General features: G+C 36.4%; 1 protein-coding gene across 1 annotated transcript in view; it reads left to right on the forward strand.

Moving 5' to 3' along the window:
* LOC146163777 (isoleucine--tRNA ligase, cytoplasmic-like) overlaps nt 1-12,503 on the forward strand; it is a 63,928-nt gene extending 51,425 nt beyond the window's left edge. Inside the window, exons 23-28 of the mRNA XM_083381838.1 lie at nt 1,539-1,712; nt 8,641-8,764; nt 8,953-9,099; nt 9,787-9,951; nt 10,406-10,555; nt 12,280-12,503. Coding sequence (XP_083237964.1) covers nt 1,539-1,712; nt 8,641-8,764; nt 8,953-9,099; nt 9,787-9,951; nt 10,406-10,555; nt 12,280-12,335 — 816 coding nt within the window. The 3' untranslated portion in view covers nt 12,336-12,503. The remainder of the gene's footprint in view (nt 1-1,538; nt 1,713-8,640; nt 8,765-8,952; nt 9,100-9,786; nt 9,952-10,405; nt 10,556-12,279) is intronic.
* Nucleotides 12,504-19,109: the final 6,606 nt, after the last annotated feature.

Below are 19,109 nucleotides of genomic sequence, written 5' to 3' on the forward strand. Positions count from 1 at the left end.
CAATTTATTTTTTTTAAAGAAAAAATACAAAAAAATCAATCTTTAAGAAAAATCAATTTATTTTATTTTGAAGAAAAATTATAAATGAAATTAATCTTTTCTTTTTTAAGAAAAATTTGAAAGGAAATAGATCTTTCGCGTTCGTACTAATAACAGTGTCTTACTAATTAAACTATTCTATCCAAAGCATGTAACATATGGGTTGAATGATTTTATTTTTAATTTAGACTGCAATATCGAAAAATGTTCGTCAGATGCTTCTCTGAACTAAGTTTGGCAAAATTAACGTCAATTTCATTTTCAAAGGAAATCAATCCTAAAGGAAAATCAATTTACTTCTTAAGGAAAATTTTAAAGAAAGTAAATCTTTCGCGTTCGTAATAAAAACATGGTCTTCGTTTTTTGAGCGTGTTTTAATACCTGTTCCGCTCCGCGCAGGAAAACTTTTACACCAAAACAGGGCTCTTTTTACACCAAAACGACATTAACGACTGTTGAAGCTACAAGGCTGAAAATGCCACCTGACGTGCGTATTCCGCCATTTACTGCTTTTTTGTGCCGACGTGAATCTCTTATTACGCGATATGCCAACATATGTTTCACATTCTGCCATTTATTGCTTGGTTTGTGCCGAAGTGAATCTCTTATTACGCGATATGCCAGCATATGTTTCACATTCTAAGCCACAAACAGGTGTTGCGGTCCGGAGCTATGCGTTAGACATATTAAAACAGCCTTTTTTTTCGTCGATGAAAAAATATTTTTTGCATCTCTGTAAGCATTTTGTAAAAATAATGTTAAAGTACGTTTTAACGCTCTTTGAACCCTTAACGAATTTAGGATTTAGGTTCGCTTTTAATGTGTATCAAAACCTTGATTTTCACAAGGCACAGATTAATGGCCAAAGATTGAAACGAAAGCAACACGCGTTAGATGCCCCCTATAAGGTTAATTCTTTCGACTCACGAATGTTGCAATCATGTAGCTGCTGTTTTTTTAAGTTTTAACAGAAATGTTGGTCGAATCTTGACTAAGTTTTGGAAAAATAAACGACAATTTCATAAAACTCACTATATATTTTGTTTAATATTGCAAGCGACACCAAATTTTATATCTTGCCTGCGACTATCAGTCATTTGAGTTAACGCGGTTTATGTGAGGTTCGAGCTAAACCTAGTGCGATAGACTAGGCCTGGGTGGTATTACTCCAATGAACATATAATACAGTCATAATGTCGTTAAATATATTTAAAACTATATTTTTTTTGATAAAATGTTTACTGGCACATTTTACAAAACTCACATTTTAAAAAGATGACTATATATATTTTTTTAATATTCTAAACAATTTATGCGCATTTTTATCGATTTTGACTTAACGTGTAAATATTGACAAAATTCGCCCGAGTGATCACTAATCCCAACCACTCGCAAAGAATTGGTGACGCCTGCAATGGAACACCGTGGGAAGAGTCGTTCACCTCACCGTGTTAAAGTTTCCTGAATTGGAAACCCCTCAATTATTTTTCGCCCCGCAGGCCAAGCTGGTGCCAACCGATGACGTAACAGTTTATTACGGCGCGAAAGGCGCGGATGGATACCTGGACAAGGTGGCGGAAGAGCACAGCGACTACATCTCGTCCACCATCAAGTCGCCGCTGCGAAAGTACCCCCCACCCACCTGTGACGTCATTATCTTCGAATCTACTCAGGTCAGCGGTGTAGTGTTTCCTTAGGGCGGTGGAAAACGTTTCAGTTTGGTTGCCCATGTGAAAAACCTAATGGATTTCGATTACCCTGTTTACAAACTTTTTGCAATTTTTCTTTTTTGCGAATTTTTTTTTCGCGAATATCAATAGATGATTAAACAACAGAAGAGTGGCGTAACTTGCATTTTAACATTTGCAGGGTTGTTAGTACTTTGTTGCAAATAGGGTTAAGGATAACATGTCGTATAGCAGGGGTAGCCAACACGTCGATCACATTTTACCTGGTCGATCGCGTCGAATATGTGTTACGTCACTACAGTAGCAGTCGCACACAAGCGGAGCATTAAAATTACCAATTGTTATCTGGATGGGCCTAAAGTGTTATTTGACGTAACAAATTAACCTCCATCGTTGGTTTTGAATGACCTTGAAATGTTTAATAAATGTTCTTGTAACTTTTTTTCAGTCGATCGCAATCGAACATAGTTGGCTACACCTGCCCTATAGTATTGTCAAAAGGCCGTGTAAAACTTCAATTATGCCTATTGTGGGTAACAATATCTACTTTAGTAGGGCTTTCCGAGTGCTTTGGGTATTCAGATGGAAATTTGTTTTAGCTCCACTGGCGCGTTGGTTGCTGCCAAACAGGAGCCCCTCCAATGCGCCTAATTCATGAGTCATTGATATACAGATCGAACCGCGTTTCCATCATCATGCTTAAACGCACACATGAACCCATCCCACCCCCAACATCGCTCGCTAAACCTACAAAAAAGTGTTGCTTGTATAAACCTGGACCGCCTTCTAGTCACTTGCGCGCAGATATTTTTCGCGCAACTATTTTTAGCGATCGCAAAACCTGAGGAAACACAGTGAAAAAAAATGATAACGTTCGTTAACTTTTCATAAGATTAAATCTATAGCCTATTATTTGAAAACAGTTACACATACTACATGTGCATCGAGCCCACTATTAAGGCTTTGGTGACATATCTGCAACGGATAAACAACTAAATTAAAAAACAAACTAGTAGCAATTTGCTGAAAAAGGCCAACGGCACATACGTTGAGCATTAAAAACATTTCGAAATCACAACACTAAAATGGTGTTCTGCGTATCTCATTTGTCCAGATGAGTCGCATGTTTTTAGGTTGGTTTAATTTTCCGGCTTCATTAAAGGGCCCTGGAGAAAGTCTATAGCAGTGGTCGGCAAACTGTGGGCCGCGGCCTAAATGTGGGCCGCAGAGCCATTTTTAGTGGGCCAAGAGTTACTTTTGAATAGCTCAGTGTTATAATGTAGTTGTGGGCCGCGCAAGTGCCAAATGTGGCCCTGGGAGCCTGTCGAACCAGACTTTTTGCCAACTTAAAATGTATGTAATTGAAATTTGTTTCGCGCTTCGCGCGTACTTTTCTTTGTTTTATAGTATGTTATACATTCTGATATGGCGATGTTTTCGGCACCAAAGCGACGTGGTATATTTCAACCCTAAAATCAAATATCCTGAATCCGCCACTTTTTGTAGTGATTTTACGTAGTGGGTCTTCAATAGCTCTGAAAAGAGTCCTTTGGGCCGCGACAAAAAAAGTTTGCCGACCACTGGTCTATAGCTTTAGATTTTCACTTTCGTTGGTGCTAGATTTAAAAATACAGAACTTCGTTTTTTAACCTGAACCTGGTATCTAATCTGCCTATTTTACTTCTGGTGTCAAACGATTAAAATAAGGAACGATGAAAACACGCCATATGTTTCAGCACCATCATTAGGTTAAGCTAACCTTTGACGTTGTCTTGTTTCATAACTTTATTACAAGACTTGGTCGTAATCAGGAGTAATGTTAAAGAAATACAATGTCCGCTACTAGATTAATGTCAGCTATTACAGAAAATACAAACGTTAGTTGAATAGTTGAATTATTGGTAATAAGCTCAGGACAGTTTATATAGTGATGTATAAGGTAACTATAGTTAGGCAGATGTGTTTCTGATTTTCATTTACTTTCCGTTCCTTATAAACTGTCACCTCCACGCGTAGTCCGATTTCTTTTTATGTTTTTCGGAAAAGGGCTTCCGAATGCAACCTCACATTATTTTTCGTTATTTGCCTGAAAATTAAAATGAATCACTGTTTTCAAGCTTATTGATTTCAACATGAAATTATTTGCTTGTGCTGTACTTTTTTCGATTCGAAAACGTTTGCCACCATTTTACCTGCAACCGCATTCGTCTCATCTATAGGTGAGCTATACAGTTTCGAGGTGTGTCATTTAAGTGTTTTTCGAAAGTTTCTTTCTCCTCGCGAAAATGCTGCGAACACACGTCAACTTCTTTAGTCACTATAAAGTTTAAGAGCTACAGAGCGCCAATTGGGCACCGTCGCTCAATTTGATATGCGGTTAACCTTTCGATCGAAACTCCCCCTAATTCTTTACACTGGTATAATACTTGCATCTCATCAATTTTCAGTGTGCTGCGTGGGCACAAGTAGTTGGTCCAGAGCGGCGCCAGGTGTCTTATGCAGGTTATTCGATATCATGTTTTATAACAACATTTTGTTACTTAAAATAAGAGACGACTTGCTTGTATTGTACGATCTTTCGAAACAAGTACATACTACTTGAAACGCGATCTTAGACTTAGTCATAGGCAAATGTCTGATGGATTAGGTTTGGTCATTCTTGACATTTTTGTCAAATTTAATTCGTATCACGACCAAAGAACTGCAACCCACGAAAAACGCCAAACGCTTTGATATTAAAAACGTCGAAGTGTATAAAGTCTATTGCTATTGTATCGCCTTAATATAAACGATTTTTTTCCATGTTTAACAGTGGGACTAGACTAGGGGTCAGTTAGCTACAGTCAACCAGTTTAATTCTACCGGCCCGCAGCATATTTTCTAAAACAATTTGAATAGAAGTTTATCAGATGCAAAACTAACCTAAATCAAAATTTACATCAAGCTCATTTTCTATTTCAAAAACTATTTTGTTATGTTTCCTTTCAAAATAATCAAGTCCAGTTCAGTACAAAATTTATATCCGGCCTGCGATCTTCAATCTTTACAGTTATCCAGCAGTTTGGTGACTACTGGACTAGACCGATATTACGTTATGCTTTTTCGGTATCTGCATTTTTTCTCTTTTTGGTAAACATAACGGTAAATAATTCTACTCAAACGCTGAAAGTCCTTGTATCGCAATCTACATCACATGGATCCGGTTTATGGCGGCTGACCGTGTTATCACTTGAAACATGAACATCCCCGATTTGACCTTCGTTGATTGGCAAACCCGTAAGAAGTTTATCCGACAGACAGCTAACCTTTTCATTTTGGGCTTATGGTAATTTTGAGGTTGTGAATGGTGGGCTAAAGGAAAGGGATAAACAAACTTTTATGTAATTCCACCGTCACAGATGTTAACGCGCATTTCAGGGTAAGTGGTGTATGTCCCTTGATATTGTAGTTGTGTTTAACGGCTGTTGGTGTTACTACCTTGTCGCGGTAGGGGCTCGCCTTGTTAGTTACTTATAGTGTTTGACAATGAAGTTTTATTTACACCAGTGGTTTTAACCTTTTTCTAGCTGCAACCTTTTCAAATCACCAAACAATTCTCGCACTCACTTCTAAAATTGCTTAAATAACAAAACGATTGTAAGTAACTGATAACACAATATCAAAATGTGAGTTAGTTTTCTTTTAATTGGTCAAAGAAATAAATTACAGTAATACATTTTCTGTGTCTGATTCAGCATCCTCACACCCCTTTGAACAGTTCTCGCTCCCCTGGTTAAGAAACCCTGACTTACACTGATGCTGTTTCTGTATCAATACTATTATTATATATGTATTGACATTCATTCGAATTAACATATGAATACACTTGATTAAGTCATTGTGTTCTTAATAAATTCCTGCACCCTGATAAAGACTTATATCAGTATCGGATCGGATCCACTGGTTTTCAACAGACCAACCTCCATCCTTTTTACCGCTGAACAGATTGAAGTACGATATTATGGCAATCAGGATGGTGTTTGACAACCTGATTGAACGCAAATTTTCGACCCCGGTAAACCTCTACAGTTAACTAAAATATACAACCCTTTTTTAGCTGGTGTCAATTTTTTTCCGGCTTGCGTGTAATTGGTGTTGACAAGATTTTTTCACGATTGCCTCGATAACAACGCAACGAAGAAATAGTTCAAAGCCCCCCGTGTCTTTAAGATTTTTGCATACTGAGAACCAATTAAACATCGCTTCAAAGTGATTTCATGTCTGATGCGAGGGTCTTCATATCAGATGGGCGACTAAACCTCTCTACAAGTCGACACCCAGTTATGTCCCTAGCATTAACTAAAAAACTCATGAAAATCGAAAAATGGATAAGATAAGTTATACCGTTATAGGATGTGGTCCACCTTAAAAGCATATAAGTAAGTACAGTCATCTGGTTAAATATAACTATAGAACTACTTTTTTAGTAAGTTTAGTCGTTTGTATTAATATATAACAGACATTTAAAGATTCTCTGTGTTTGTAAATATTTTTCATTTTGCACGTAAAAAACAACTCGTATTTCGTTAGAAACAAAAAGTTTGTATTTTCACTAAACGCACGAGAAGTATTACTCGGGAAAAAATCTAGGTTAGTGTACCCTTTTTTTGCTTCGCGTGGACGACGGTAGGCAAAAAATTAAAAAAATTACGTCCTGAATTGACGTTACAATACAAATAGACTTTATAAATCTGTTGATTTTGCCCCAAAAAAATGTAATTGTGAAATGGAGTCTAAATACAGTCTGTGCAAAACCGTTTTATTTTAAATTAAACTGTTTTCTTTGAAAAATAGAATACTTCTTAAATTTACACCAATATTTCAATTAAGTCTTCGTGGACCCCCTAAAACTAGTTCACGAACCCCCAAGGGGTCCATGGACCCCAGTTTAGGAGCCCCTGCTTTAACAGAACAACAATAGAATCATTTTACAATCGCCCTTAACACACGGCAAGCTATATGTAAATGTCTCAATATGATTAAATTGTTATGGGTATTGCGTATTCAAGTCTGAAAGCTTGCACGTATGCCTATTGGTAATACAAATACTACATTTTCCGAAATTGAAAAAAGTTTAATCTCTTTAAAAACAGTTTGGGAATCATTGCCCTTTCCGACCCGCCATTCCAGGACTCAATTATCCGGCAAAAAAATTAAAAAAAAAACGTTTTGTGACCCGTGGACTACCTACTAGAATAGATATACGCTTTTCTAATTAAATTACACCCTGACTTGTTGTTTCGTATCAATATTTCAGATTTGTGGCGTATTTATCAGTTGATATCACAGGTTGGGTAACTAACCTTGCACCAAGTGCCTCTTACCCAAGTAGATCCACTTTTTATTATACTCAAATAAAGCACGTTCAACTTATCACATTTATTTCATTGATGTTTCGTCTGGATGCTAGAGCGTAAACTTTGCAAAAGCAAAACCAGATATCCGTTCAGCTATTTGGCGGCAGCAAAATGCAACTTGATATCCTTTGAGGTTCTTGGGACAGCCTCCGCCCACTTATCCACTTGACTCGGCGACGATCGATAAACAGCAGTTTAAATACAGTTAGATAAAAAGAAAGGAAATAGCTAAAGAGAATTGCGTTGACAGAAATTATATTTCTACGAAGTCGTGGTGTTTTTTCCATCCGATGTAACCCAACGATAAGTAGCAGGAAATGTCAACAAGTCATCTGTTGCCTTTTTTTTTGTTTGTCGGTTATATTCTTTAGACCAGTGGTTTACAATCTTTTGTTTTTGCGACCTCAAGATGTCCGGTAAAGATAAGTAAAAAAATAATTTTGCGCTTGTTACGTAATAATGGAAAATTGACATCCCGAACGGTTAATTTGTAAAGAACCTTGTATTATCTCGCATTTCCCTGAATTGGTCGAGTGAGAAAAAATGTTGTTACCGGAAAATTTAATTTTGTAGAAATATCGTTACATAGAGTTTTGAAGTGTCATAAAACGGCTCCTCAATTGTATATAACCGTTCCTATTTGTATTAGACAAAACTATTAGACTGGAGCTATGCCATTTATTAAGTTCAACTGCAATGGTGACATAATAAACAAACAAATGAAGCTTATGAAATTGTTAAACTAGCAGTGGTTCTTGCTCATTGTACTGTTATTTTTTTGTTTATATTGTTAAATAGCACACGGCGACCCTCCAGTCAACCTCTTGCGATCCCCTTAGGGGTCGCGGGCTCGCGCCCCCCAGGTTGGGAACCACTGCTCTAGATCAGTCGGAGAATATTTAGGCAAGGGACCACACACCACTGTTTTTCACCAAGGGTAGTGACAAGCAACATTTTCTACTGTAGTTTTCTCATATTTTCTTTCTAGACTGGTCTTAAATCATTACAAAAAATATAAGAAAATACCACTACTTTTCTGCGGAAAAATGTTCATATAGGCATTTCCTCTTAAACGAAAAAAATAACTTGATTGGCTTGCTCTTAACATTTTTATGGTTATAAATGTTGCCAAACAAAGAAGAAAAATGGCACGCAGGTGGACTGTATAAAAGGGCATGGCTCACCGCTTACTAAAAGCAATTTTGCTTTACAAAAAAATTCTTGGTTTGCTACGTTTTCCTTTGTTGTGAAGCGTAAACCGTTTCAAGCGGACTACAATGTCTATCGCTAAACAATTACCCAAAATTAGTGCTACAGTCCGATAGACACCAATGGGAAACTTATTTGTTGATAAACATGGGACGATTTTTTTAATCTATCGTACTCTGGCTGATGCAGCACGAGCGTCTTTTGATAGAAATTGGGACAAACTTAACTTGTTTTCCAATTGCCTATAGTCTTTTTTTATGACGCACTGTTAGTAAATGCGTAAATAATTTTCTTTTGCATGATTTTAGCTAAAAGGCAATCAACTTGACGTCACGCTTGTGCGTGGTCACGTGCAAAATGCTGACCAATCGAAAGAAGGGCCGCCATGCAAGTATTTCAACGTGCAACTGAGATCGAACGGACTTTACACTGGTACGCCTCAATTAAACTAAAATACCGTTAAGTTTACCTAGAAATCCTTTTTCAATATATTTTAGGATAGTGGATAGTAGATTAGCAATTAGGCACTTAAATCAAAACGAGCTTCCTAATTTAAGAGGTTTGGTAGGGTCAAACTTTTAGTTGGTTATTAAGGAAACAAAACATTTTTGCCGTTGAAGGTCCCCCTGGCACCGTCCTGCTGGAAAACCCCCGCAACTACGCGGTCATGCGAAACATGAATGACGTCACCCGCTTCGTGTCGTTTGTTTTCGGTCTGAACGAGAATGGCGCCAAGCTGCAACTGTCGGTGTTGCGTGATGGCGTGGGTAAGAATTGCATATGCTGAAAATTTGTTTTCGAGACATATTTTGTTTTTCCCATTATTCTATGGACCAAAAATTTATTTTCGGCACGTATCTTGTTTTTCCTGTTATTCTATGGACAGAAAATTTATTTTCGGCACGTATTTTGCTTTTCCTGTTATTCTATGGACAGAAAATTTATTTTCGGCACGTATCTTGTTTTTCCTGTTATTCTTTTTTGGGGTTGGTTTGCTTTGCATGTTTCAATACGGATTTTAGTACGAAGCTTTATAGAAAAAGTATACATCGTAGATTTTCACATTTTTAGACATGGTGTATGTCCTAACCTATGGTGTATGTCCTAACCTATGTCCTAACCTATGACCTAACCTATGGTGTATGTCCTAACCTATGTCCTAACCTATGTCCTAACCTATGACCTAACCTATGATCTAACCTATGGCCTAACCTATGGCCTAACCTATGGCCTAACCTATGGCCTAACCTATGGCCTAACCTATGGCCAAACTATGGCCTAACCTATGACCTAACCTATGTGCTAACCTATGTCCTAACCTATGTCCTAACCTATGACCTAACCTATGACCTAACCTATAATCTAACCTACGACCTAACCTAACATAGCTTGCCATGTTCGAGTATACCAGAACGGCTTTTCGCAGCAAGCGCATAAGATTGTCCTTTTGCCAGAGTTGCCGATCAGCCTTCAAGCCGACCCCATGTCTCTGCACGGCGCCACACTTCTTGCTGACGTCGTGCGTGGAAACGTCTCGGCCAAACCGTCTGCGTCGGCTCCATTAGGCGAGATCGCCTGCAAATACTTGAAATTGCATCTGGCCAAGGGCGAAAACCGAAGTAAACAGGATGTTTGTAGTCTGAATTCCTTTTTTTGCGAAACGGTTATTTTGCAACTTTCAAGTTACCTTTGTAAACAGTCCGGAATCGATTGAGCGCCAAAGCGTGTTTTATATATAAAAAAAAAAGCTATAAAGATAACTGAGGAGCAACCGACTACAGTTACTTTGCTAGGTGCATGGAAATTAAAAAGTATGGTATTAAATCCGCTGAAAATAGTGTAAAAACGTTTTTGCTGTGCAAAGTTGATTTATGCATAAAACCCCTTCGTAAAGGATTTCGTTATACCATAATTTGCCATCAAGCTGTTTTTACACTTTTTTGTGGAGTAAATAGGACGGCGTACGCCAAAAAGTAAAGCTTTCCTCAGCATTAAACCATTATTATTATTTTTTTTTTTTTTTTTTTTTTTTTTTTTTTATTATTTATTTCGCAATTTTTATTTATTTCGCAGGTGATGGCGACAAAGTTGGAATGGTGTTGTTGGAAAACCCGCACGGCGCAAATGATCTCGTGTTCGAACAGCTGGAAGAAGAATCAAAGGCGTTATTCGGCCACAGAGGAAGGGGGGTCAAACTTTACAAAACACCCACCTTCGAGTCTGGTATGAAACCATCATGTGACAGTAGCGAGTTTGGTCAATCTATTGTACGCTAGAGCAGTGCTTCTTTTTTTAGTTTTGTTCACCAACTTTTTAGTTTTGCACCTATCTCCAGTCTTCGGATATGAAAAAAATATCTCGTCTATATATAACAGCACACCCGGAATATCCGCCCTGCTCGCAAGCTATCGTCCATTTCTGACGGTTCACCCTTGTTCACCCCTTTTGATTGACTCACACCTGCAAAAGTGTTATTCACCGTGGGGTTAACCAATCACCTCATTGAGAACCTGATTGAGAAACACTGCGCTAGAGATTTCATTCAGCTTTGCTTTGATATTGTCTTGCCAAAAGCTAACTCCAGGCGAAAATGTCACTTGAAAAGTATATGTCGATCACACGTTCGCACTATTAAATCCACACCTATAAGTTCAGAGCCCCTACCCAACACCGGTGGGAGTTAGACTACACGCCCGAAACTAGCCGAAAATCGGTTCTAATTCGGTCGTCAACTCATTCTAAAAAAGCAAATCTTTCGAAAATTAACGAAAAACTTAATCAAAACGTTGTTAACATGGTCATTGCTCTTAATTATTATATTTATTTTACCTCTGTACTGACGTAGTGGTATTTAATCAGATGGTCATACTTTCACGTAAAATATCGGGGAACACAAAATCAGACCTGAAAAGCAACAATACCTAAAGCAAAAAAATGTACAAGACCAAAGTATTTAGACCAACGACATAATAAGGGCAAATACGCAGTGATATTCAGTACAGATTAATTTCAAAATCGTCTAAATATGGCCTAAATCTGCAGCAATACGTCCTAAATGCATCGGAATATGGCCTTAATGACCAAAATAACGCTTGAAACTGTAGGTAGAGATCGGGGGCCTTCGGTCTGGCTTTGGCCGTTTTGGTTACTAACTTTAGACGCCCTAGTCTGACCGGCGCCGTTAGGGCTCCGCTGTTTTGGCACCGCATTTTTAGTCGTGTTTGGGGTTATGGGTGGGGTTAGAAAATGGGTTAGGGTTGAAATTATTAGGTGGTTAATTATGTATTTAGTGGTGGGTTTTAGACGATATACTACGACTATTATAGGTATTAGTGCTAGTTTGGTCTTATTCCGAACTGTGTTTAATTCCGACGTTGATATTGTTCTTATTTCGGTCTTATGGCTGGAGTCCAATATCGGGTATTGCAATCGGTAAAAAAATACGTGTGACAACTTTCAAATATAAAAATAACTAGAGCCTTTATTAGAGATGTTTAAAGTAGAATCCCAAGGTTTCTGGAATAATAGGTTTTAAATCTAGAATAACGAATATGGAATATCGAATCCTAGTAAATTTTTAATGAACAATTTTTGGCCGTAATTTAAACGTTTCACTCGCGTATGTTCTTCACAAATAGACACAGCTTTCCGCGGTAAAAATGATAAATAAATACCTGTTCTAATTACCCGATATAAACGGCAAAATTCGAATCAAAGGATCCGATTTGCTTTGAACATCCGTAGCCTTTTTAAACTATTTACACTGGAATCTAAAATGTTTGCCACACTTTTTTTCTAACGTGCTTTATTATGAATATATACTTGGCGCGTGTTGTACAGTAAACTCCATCTAACGAAAGAATTTCAATTACCTTAAACCGTTACTCGTGCCTGGTGAATGATGAGAATTCGATAATTTTATAACAATAAAATATCTCACGTTTCAGAACTATCATCTCTCAAGGACCTCAAGAGCGATGACGTTGTCTACGTAGCGGTGTGATGTGACAGCATAAAAACCCACAGTCCGACTTGCAACTTATACCAATTCGTTTTTGCACTACAGGACAAATACTAAATTCTCGCAGCAAGCTTTAAACCTTACCGTCATGTTTTTATTGAAATCTCGTTCCGGTGCGTTTCGCTGTTTAGCGGTGTCTTCTATAAATTTATTAAACGAACAAACGTGTTTTGTTGATCGAGACCGGGATCTGTTTATCACGCAACCGACGAAGAAAATTTATCTTAGTCATAGTGTTTTAGTGGCTCACCAATTAAAAAAGGCTTTGCCGGTAAACATAGGGCTCCATCAAAGTTCCTAATCAAAAAATCTCATCTTCTTATTAATCATTCCCATGTGAAATGTGATGGATGGGATTTAAACACGGTTTACATTCAATCAATCATATTTCATTTGCATGGAAGCTACAACCCAAAGTTACACAACTCTATACCCTTATAATGAAGAGCAAGGGTGCGTAAGGGTAATTTCGGAACATTTTCCGGCATGAAACAATATTACAAATGGCTAAATGTTTGCTTTTTGAAGAAAAACAAAATATTATGCCTGCAGGAATTCTTATTTATTAAACTCGAAATAATTAGCGAACAAATTTACAAACTTATAATGAAAGGGTATATTTAGGATATACACTTTACATAAATGCAATTTTCTGGAAACTACCTTAAAAATCCAGTACAGCAAAGATAAGTCTTAATAGAACAACGAAAATTTCAAAACTTTTCAGTTTTGTTTTGATTCATCACCCTTACAATTAGGCTACTGACTGGTCTCAATAAATAGTAGGTTATACCGGGGTTTGAGTAGGATCTAAATTTTACATGATTGCAATTTTTGTTAAATACTAAATGTTTTTTTTTCGGTTAGTGTCTAGGCGTCGTCAGTATGTACGTTCTTAAGGGCTTTATGTGGTGTTTTGTTGATTAGAATTTTTGTTATGAAAAATAAAAGGCATTTATGAAAATGCTTTTTAAATAAAAAATACGCCAACTTTCTTGTAAATTAGCCTACTTAGTAAACAACTATCAAATGTTTTGACAAATTTTGATCCAACGTTTGATTTAAGTCAAAAATGATAAATCAACCTAATTATCACTAATAGGCGTAATAGCAGCAGCTTATAACTTATGCCCATATGTGTGCATTGGTTTTCGATTTTTTTTTTTGGTGAAATTGACTTTTTTATTTCTGAATTAACAAATGCTCTACCAAACGCGACTGTTCCAAATCATTTTAAAGTTTGTTACTGGGACCATGAAAAATCTGGATGACGTCGTTTTGACGAATTAGACACGGCGTTTCTCCAGAATCTTTTGTTTAGTGCCTGGCATCTATGATCTATCTTGTAATGAATCAAGAAAATCCGCAGCAATTACTTTAAGGTTAAGGCCGTTTTACCTTACTTGTACAAAACTAAAATTGCATTAGGATATAACATTTCGGGACAATAACTTATTTCTAATCGCTACTTGAATTAAGATTGCTTACCACAACATTATGTTTCAAACATTTGGTTTAACAGATCACATGAGTAGAAAACCTTTTCATTCAAAGCAAATTTTCTTTTGTTTAATTTTTTTGGTCAACAATCAAGAGTTTTTTTTCTAAAATATATATTTTTTAAATATATCCTGAATTTACATTTCAATTTAAACCAACTAGTCACAATCCTACTGATAAAATGTAGGTCTGCGCCACAGGTTGAACGAAAAGCCTTCTTGTTTATCGTCCAGGAAAGTTGTGTATTATGGGTTATCAGTGTCCCTTAAACGTGATTGATCGGGCAAATTATGATTGAAATACATGAACACCTCAGCCAAATGTCACATCATACCACAACCGGTGTATAAAGTTACAATTAGGGGTACAATCTGAGTTGAGTTCAACGAAAATATGTGGAACAATAAGGGAAGGTAGCCTAATAATTATTTAATTATAAGTAAACTCGTATTTAATCTAAGTAGCGCAACGCATTAAAAATCAAGTAGCTCATTGTTGAAATATTTAAAACAATTAAAAGGAAGCATTTTATTTATTAATTTTTTTTTATATATAACTTTACTCCGTAAAATACAAGTTGTGACGTTATGCTGGAGTAAACCGCATTTTTGTCAGGTTGGCTTTCGGTTAAGATTCAGGTTCTTTCAAAATATTCGGTTCAGTTCTTGGTTGGCTTCTTAAAATTTTACAAAAAATGGTTCAGGTTCGGGAATAAATGGCCACCAGTTTATAAAAGTCAAAGTGCCGGTTTGGTTCGATCCGTACATTATACGGGGTTTATTAATCCTAGGTTACTATGTATTCATAGGTCTAAAACACAAATACCTTATCGTTTCTTTATAAATGAATAAATATACTAACTATTAAATGTGTAACAATATCCTACAACACATTCAATTTCAAAGATACCATATTTTTTGTTAGAAAGTGCCTATAGCATCGTTGGTGAAAAGTGCCTCACTCACAAAGAATTCGATATAACGCATTTTTACCATATGTTTATACATTTAAAATTATTTACCTTTGCATCTCCTGTAAATTTGGTTTTACTAAAACACACTGTGGTTACCAACAAGTTTTAAATACAGTTCAATAAACGACCAAAGAGGGCACATTTAATGAAAGGATTGTTCGGTTAACAATAATATTTTGGTTTTAGATTTGAGAAGTTTATGTAGAAAGAAGACTTATCGTCGGCCATTTTGTATTACGGTTCAGTATTATAGACGTCATGTTCATTTGAGTAGCTCCTAACTTACTGATTCCATATTTTTTTCACTAAAAAGACACCAGATATTGTTCTGGTGTGCAACTTCATTAACGAGCGGAATAAATTTTTAATCGGAGAACACAAAAAAGGCATTTGCTGTCCTTGATATAAAACTTTTTTTAAATGAAAAAAATTAAGTTTATATTATTTCAACGGCAAACACTTAAACCGATTGGAAATGCGTGACAGACAAAAGGTGGCACATTTCTGGTGTGATGTGCGCACTTTTGCGAAAAGTGTTTTATATTTTTAAACACAAATGGCTGTTTATTGCAAACTACGTTATGTTATTATAGCTATCGGAGTAATTAGGAAACCATCCCAAATTGAACAAAGCTTAACTTAAATGTAGGTTGTTTTGCCTTTTGCACCATAAGTTTGCTTACTATGCCGCTGATTGTTTTTTTCCTATAGTTTAACATGCTGAAGCTCTATTCGAGATCTCTTAACGGCTCTCAACTATGTACACCGAAGGTAAATCCATAGAAAAGCTAATATATTTTTCTATTCGGATTTGGATTGAGTTTGTTTCTCTATTCGGATTGAGTTTGTTAAAAAAATGAAAGTGAAACTCATGATTTGCATCTACTTGTTCGGATTAAGAAGGTCAACTAGGTTGCGCCCAGAGGTCAGAGCGAGTTTACTTTAGTTCAGTTAGGCTCGAAATTATACTAAATGATATAATTATCATTGTGCGAAGTTTGCAGCAACTGACGTGTCTGTAAACCAGTGACGTGCGGTGAGGTTTCTAGATGGTAAGGCACAAATCTTTTCGAGTCATGTTTTTCTTTAACAACCACAAAAAACGGTATCATGTCAATAAAAACAAAGTTTGCACTTTTTTTGTTTAACTTTTGTCATTGTATGAATTACGTATCGAACACAAATAAATATGCTAGCAAACCGTTTCGAGCAGCAACTGAGTGAACTCATTGAGTGTTGACGCAGCACTTAAAAACAAAATGACTAAAAGTAGTAAATACTTATAGCCAACGTAATAATGACTACATCGTTTATGACGTAATAGTCCATGACAATTGAAGGTGTGGCATGTCTGTGATCGACTGTTGTGCTACTGCTTAAAAAGCTACAAATCAAATTATTATTAAGAGAACAATATTAATTAATTTTTTTCCTTTCTTACCAATAAAACAAAAAAAAATATTTATTAATTTTTGGGTGGTCATGCCCCCCCTGGCTACGCCCATGACAGCCACAAATCCCCCCTTTTTTACCAATCTCTTTGACAGTTGCGTGTTATTTTTTTTTTGTCCAGTCGTTTGATGCAAAATTTTTAAATTTGCAACAGGTCTGCCTTTATTTATGACTTCAACTTTAAAGCTTACACTACAGGAAGTCAAAAAAAATACGCATGTAATACTTTATGTGGCCCGCAAAGAATCTGCAAGAAAAATTGTGGCCCGCGATGCAGTAATCCTTCGACCACCCTGCCTCAAATCATGTCTAAATCGTTCATCATGTTTTCCGAGAGAATTTCCGAAAGAAAAAGACACGCATAATGCACTTTTGCAATCTGAACAGAGGCACGGCTTGACGCTGCCTCTCTTCGCGTATTTCAACGATTTTGACCGCGTGAACGCTTTATATGAATAACGCAGCAGAAATAGAAGAAAAAACTAAAACCTCACCGTGCCTCACCTGCCTCCCCTGACTGGTCGTCCCTGCTGTAAACCGAGCAATTGCACGCGAAACAGTGCCAGTTACGCAAATCGCTAAATAAATATTGTAGTTCATCACATTGTATTGTTTTCTGGACAGGTATGTACAATTGCACATATCCGACCGATCCGTGGACCCAGTTATCCAAACTAGAGGCACTTTTTAAAATGCGATGTTGATTAACGTCAAACTTCCCCACAATACAATTTAACCGAGCTTTAACATGTTTAACATAACACGACGCATTAATACGTGACCCAACTCTTTTAGGTAAAAATTAAGCTTGTTTAAATAAACTCGGTAATCGAATCAGCAATATTGCGTATCGCATTTTATTCTTTTTTAAAGAGAAAATTTATAGTAAAATGGAACGGTAACAATATACTTTACTACGAAATCCAACCTTTCATGATGGTTATTTGAAAACCAAAATTTAATTTATCTTTATTAAGCCCAGTTTTACTAGACTGTTGATTCGCTCATATTGTTCAATAACAAGGCTTGTCCAATGCTGGCGCCTGAAGGCAACTTCTAATTTAACTATAGTATACAAATAAGAAGACTCATTTTAACTACGTATTTGCTCAGATGTACATTTCGCACGAGCACCCCTATGGTCATATATTAGCACACAATTTATTAGTTTTCTTTGACTGTGTCGGAAAATTTGTATCGTTTCATTAGAACTGCATTTAGAGGCTTTTAGTTGCCTTCTTCGTATACACGCAAGTCGCAAGTTTGAGAATGAACTTGCAGTGTGGACGCGTTTTTAAGGTTTTATGTTTACCAAACAATTACCACCATTATAATTAGTTTTACAGTGAATATAATTCATCAGTGGTTTGGTGATTGCGATTGATTTTGAGTTATGGGTATCGGTAGAACTCTTTCGCGAAGTAATGTGCAACTTATAGTAGAAACATAATTGCTTATAGTAGGAACATTATTTAAGAACTTACTGCGGCCAGTTAGCGCTGAGTCAGTGCCGCGCCATGATTCGAATCGCCTCCCGGTATACTAGCTTGCACATAAGACCTTTAAAAAAGACTTTGGAATAATGACCAGTGTTGTAAACAAGTCATTTTGAAATCACTAAAGTCCCAGTCAAGTCATTCGTAAAATAACTTAAGTCCAAGTCAAATCTTTTTGAAAAAATAACAAGTCAAGTCCTAGTCCAAGTCATCGGTTGCCCAAGTCAAGTCCCAGTCAAGTCATAGTTAGAGCAAGTCAACTTCCAGCCGTTGTTAAAAAAATATAACTTTAAATTATGAAAACCGGCAAACTCCTCCGATTATTATGAGCAACTCAAGTAAAAAATAAAATAAAATAAAAGCAACATATTACAAGCAAATTATTTTATGTGCAAAGATTGGGATAAATAACGCAATTTTATAAATAATTGCTTAATTAAAACAATTTATTTTAACCCAAGTCATTTGTCCAAATGACTTAAGTCAAGTCAAGTCATTTGCCCAAATGACTTAAGTCAAGTCAAGTAATTTTGCCCAAAAGACTTAAGTCAAGTCAAGTCATTTAAAAACAGTGACTTAAGTGATACAACACTGATGATGACGCAAACCGTCTGCTCCACCTGGGGAGCTTTTCTAGGCCCTTGTTTTATGTTCTACCCTTCGCACCTGCAGTTATCCTCATTATGGGTTTAGCGATGCCCATCTTCTAAAGCTTTTTGGTTTGGGCTGTATAAATTGATTTTGAAAGCCTTTATCATTGGTATTTGAAAGGAGTTTAAGCTTTATCGCTTCCTAAAGCTGGCTTTGCAAAAATCTAGCCACTCTAATGGAACGACAATTCGTAGTTTTGATGTATACGGTGTTATTACCGATTACGAAGCCTTTCTTTTTTTAGGTGAACACGAGACGAATATAAAGTTCATTCAGATTTGTTTAGAAGGCTTCTCTACACTTTTTGGCTTCATAGGCTAGGCCGACTATTCAAAAACCGATATTTTTATGAGTAAATTTTTGTGATTCTGTCATGCGTTTCTCCCTCATTTCAGTTTTATGTTGACTGGAAAGAAAAGATTATTTTTCATTTTAGAACAAAATATAACACGTTCACTTATAACCTATCAAGTCGAGTCTCCCATCAACAAAATTGCCTTAAGGCAAATATTGTTTGTGTCTCATATTAAGATTTCGAGGGAAAGTTCAGTGGTTTGAAATAACGCTACTTGAAGAATAACATCAAAAATACGTTTGTTTCATTTTATAAAATTTATCGTAAAATTGTGGCTAAATAGAAAAGGAATACTTAATTTCTACGACCTTTTAATTCGAGGACGATTC

Source organism: Ascidiella aspersa, chromosome 2, assembly GCF_963924565.1.
Source record: "Ascidiella aspersa chromosome 2, kaAscAspe10.2, whole genome shotgun sequence".
Lineage (NCBI taxonomy): Eukaryota > Metazoa > Chordata > Ascidiacea > Phlebobranchia > Ascidiidae > Ascidiella > Ascidiella aspersa.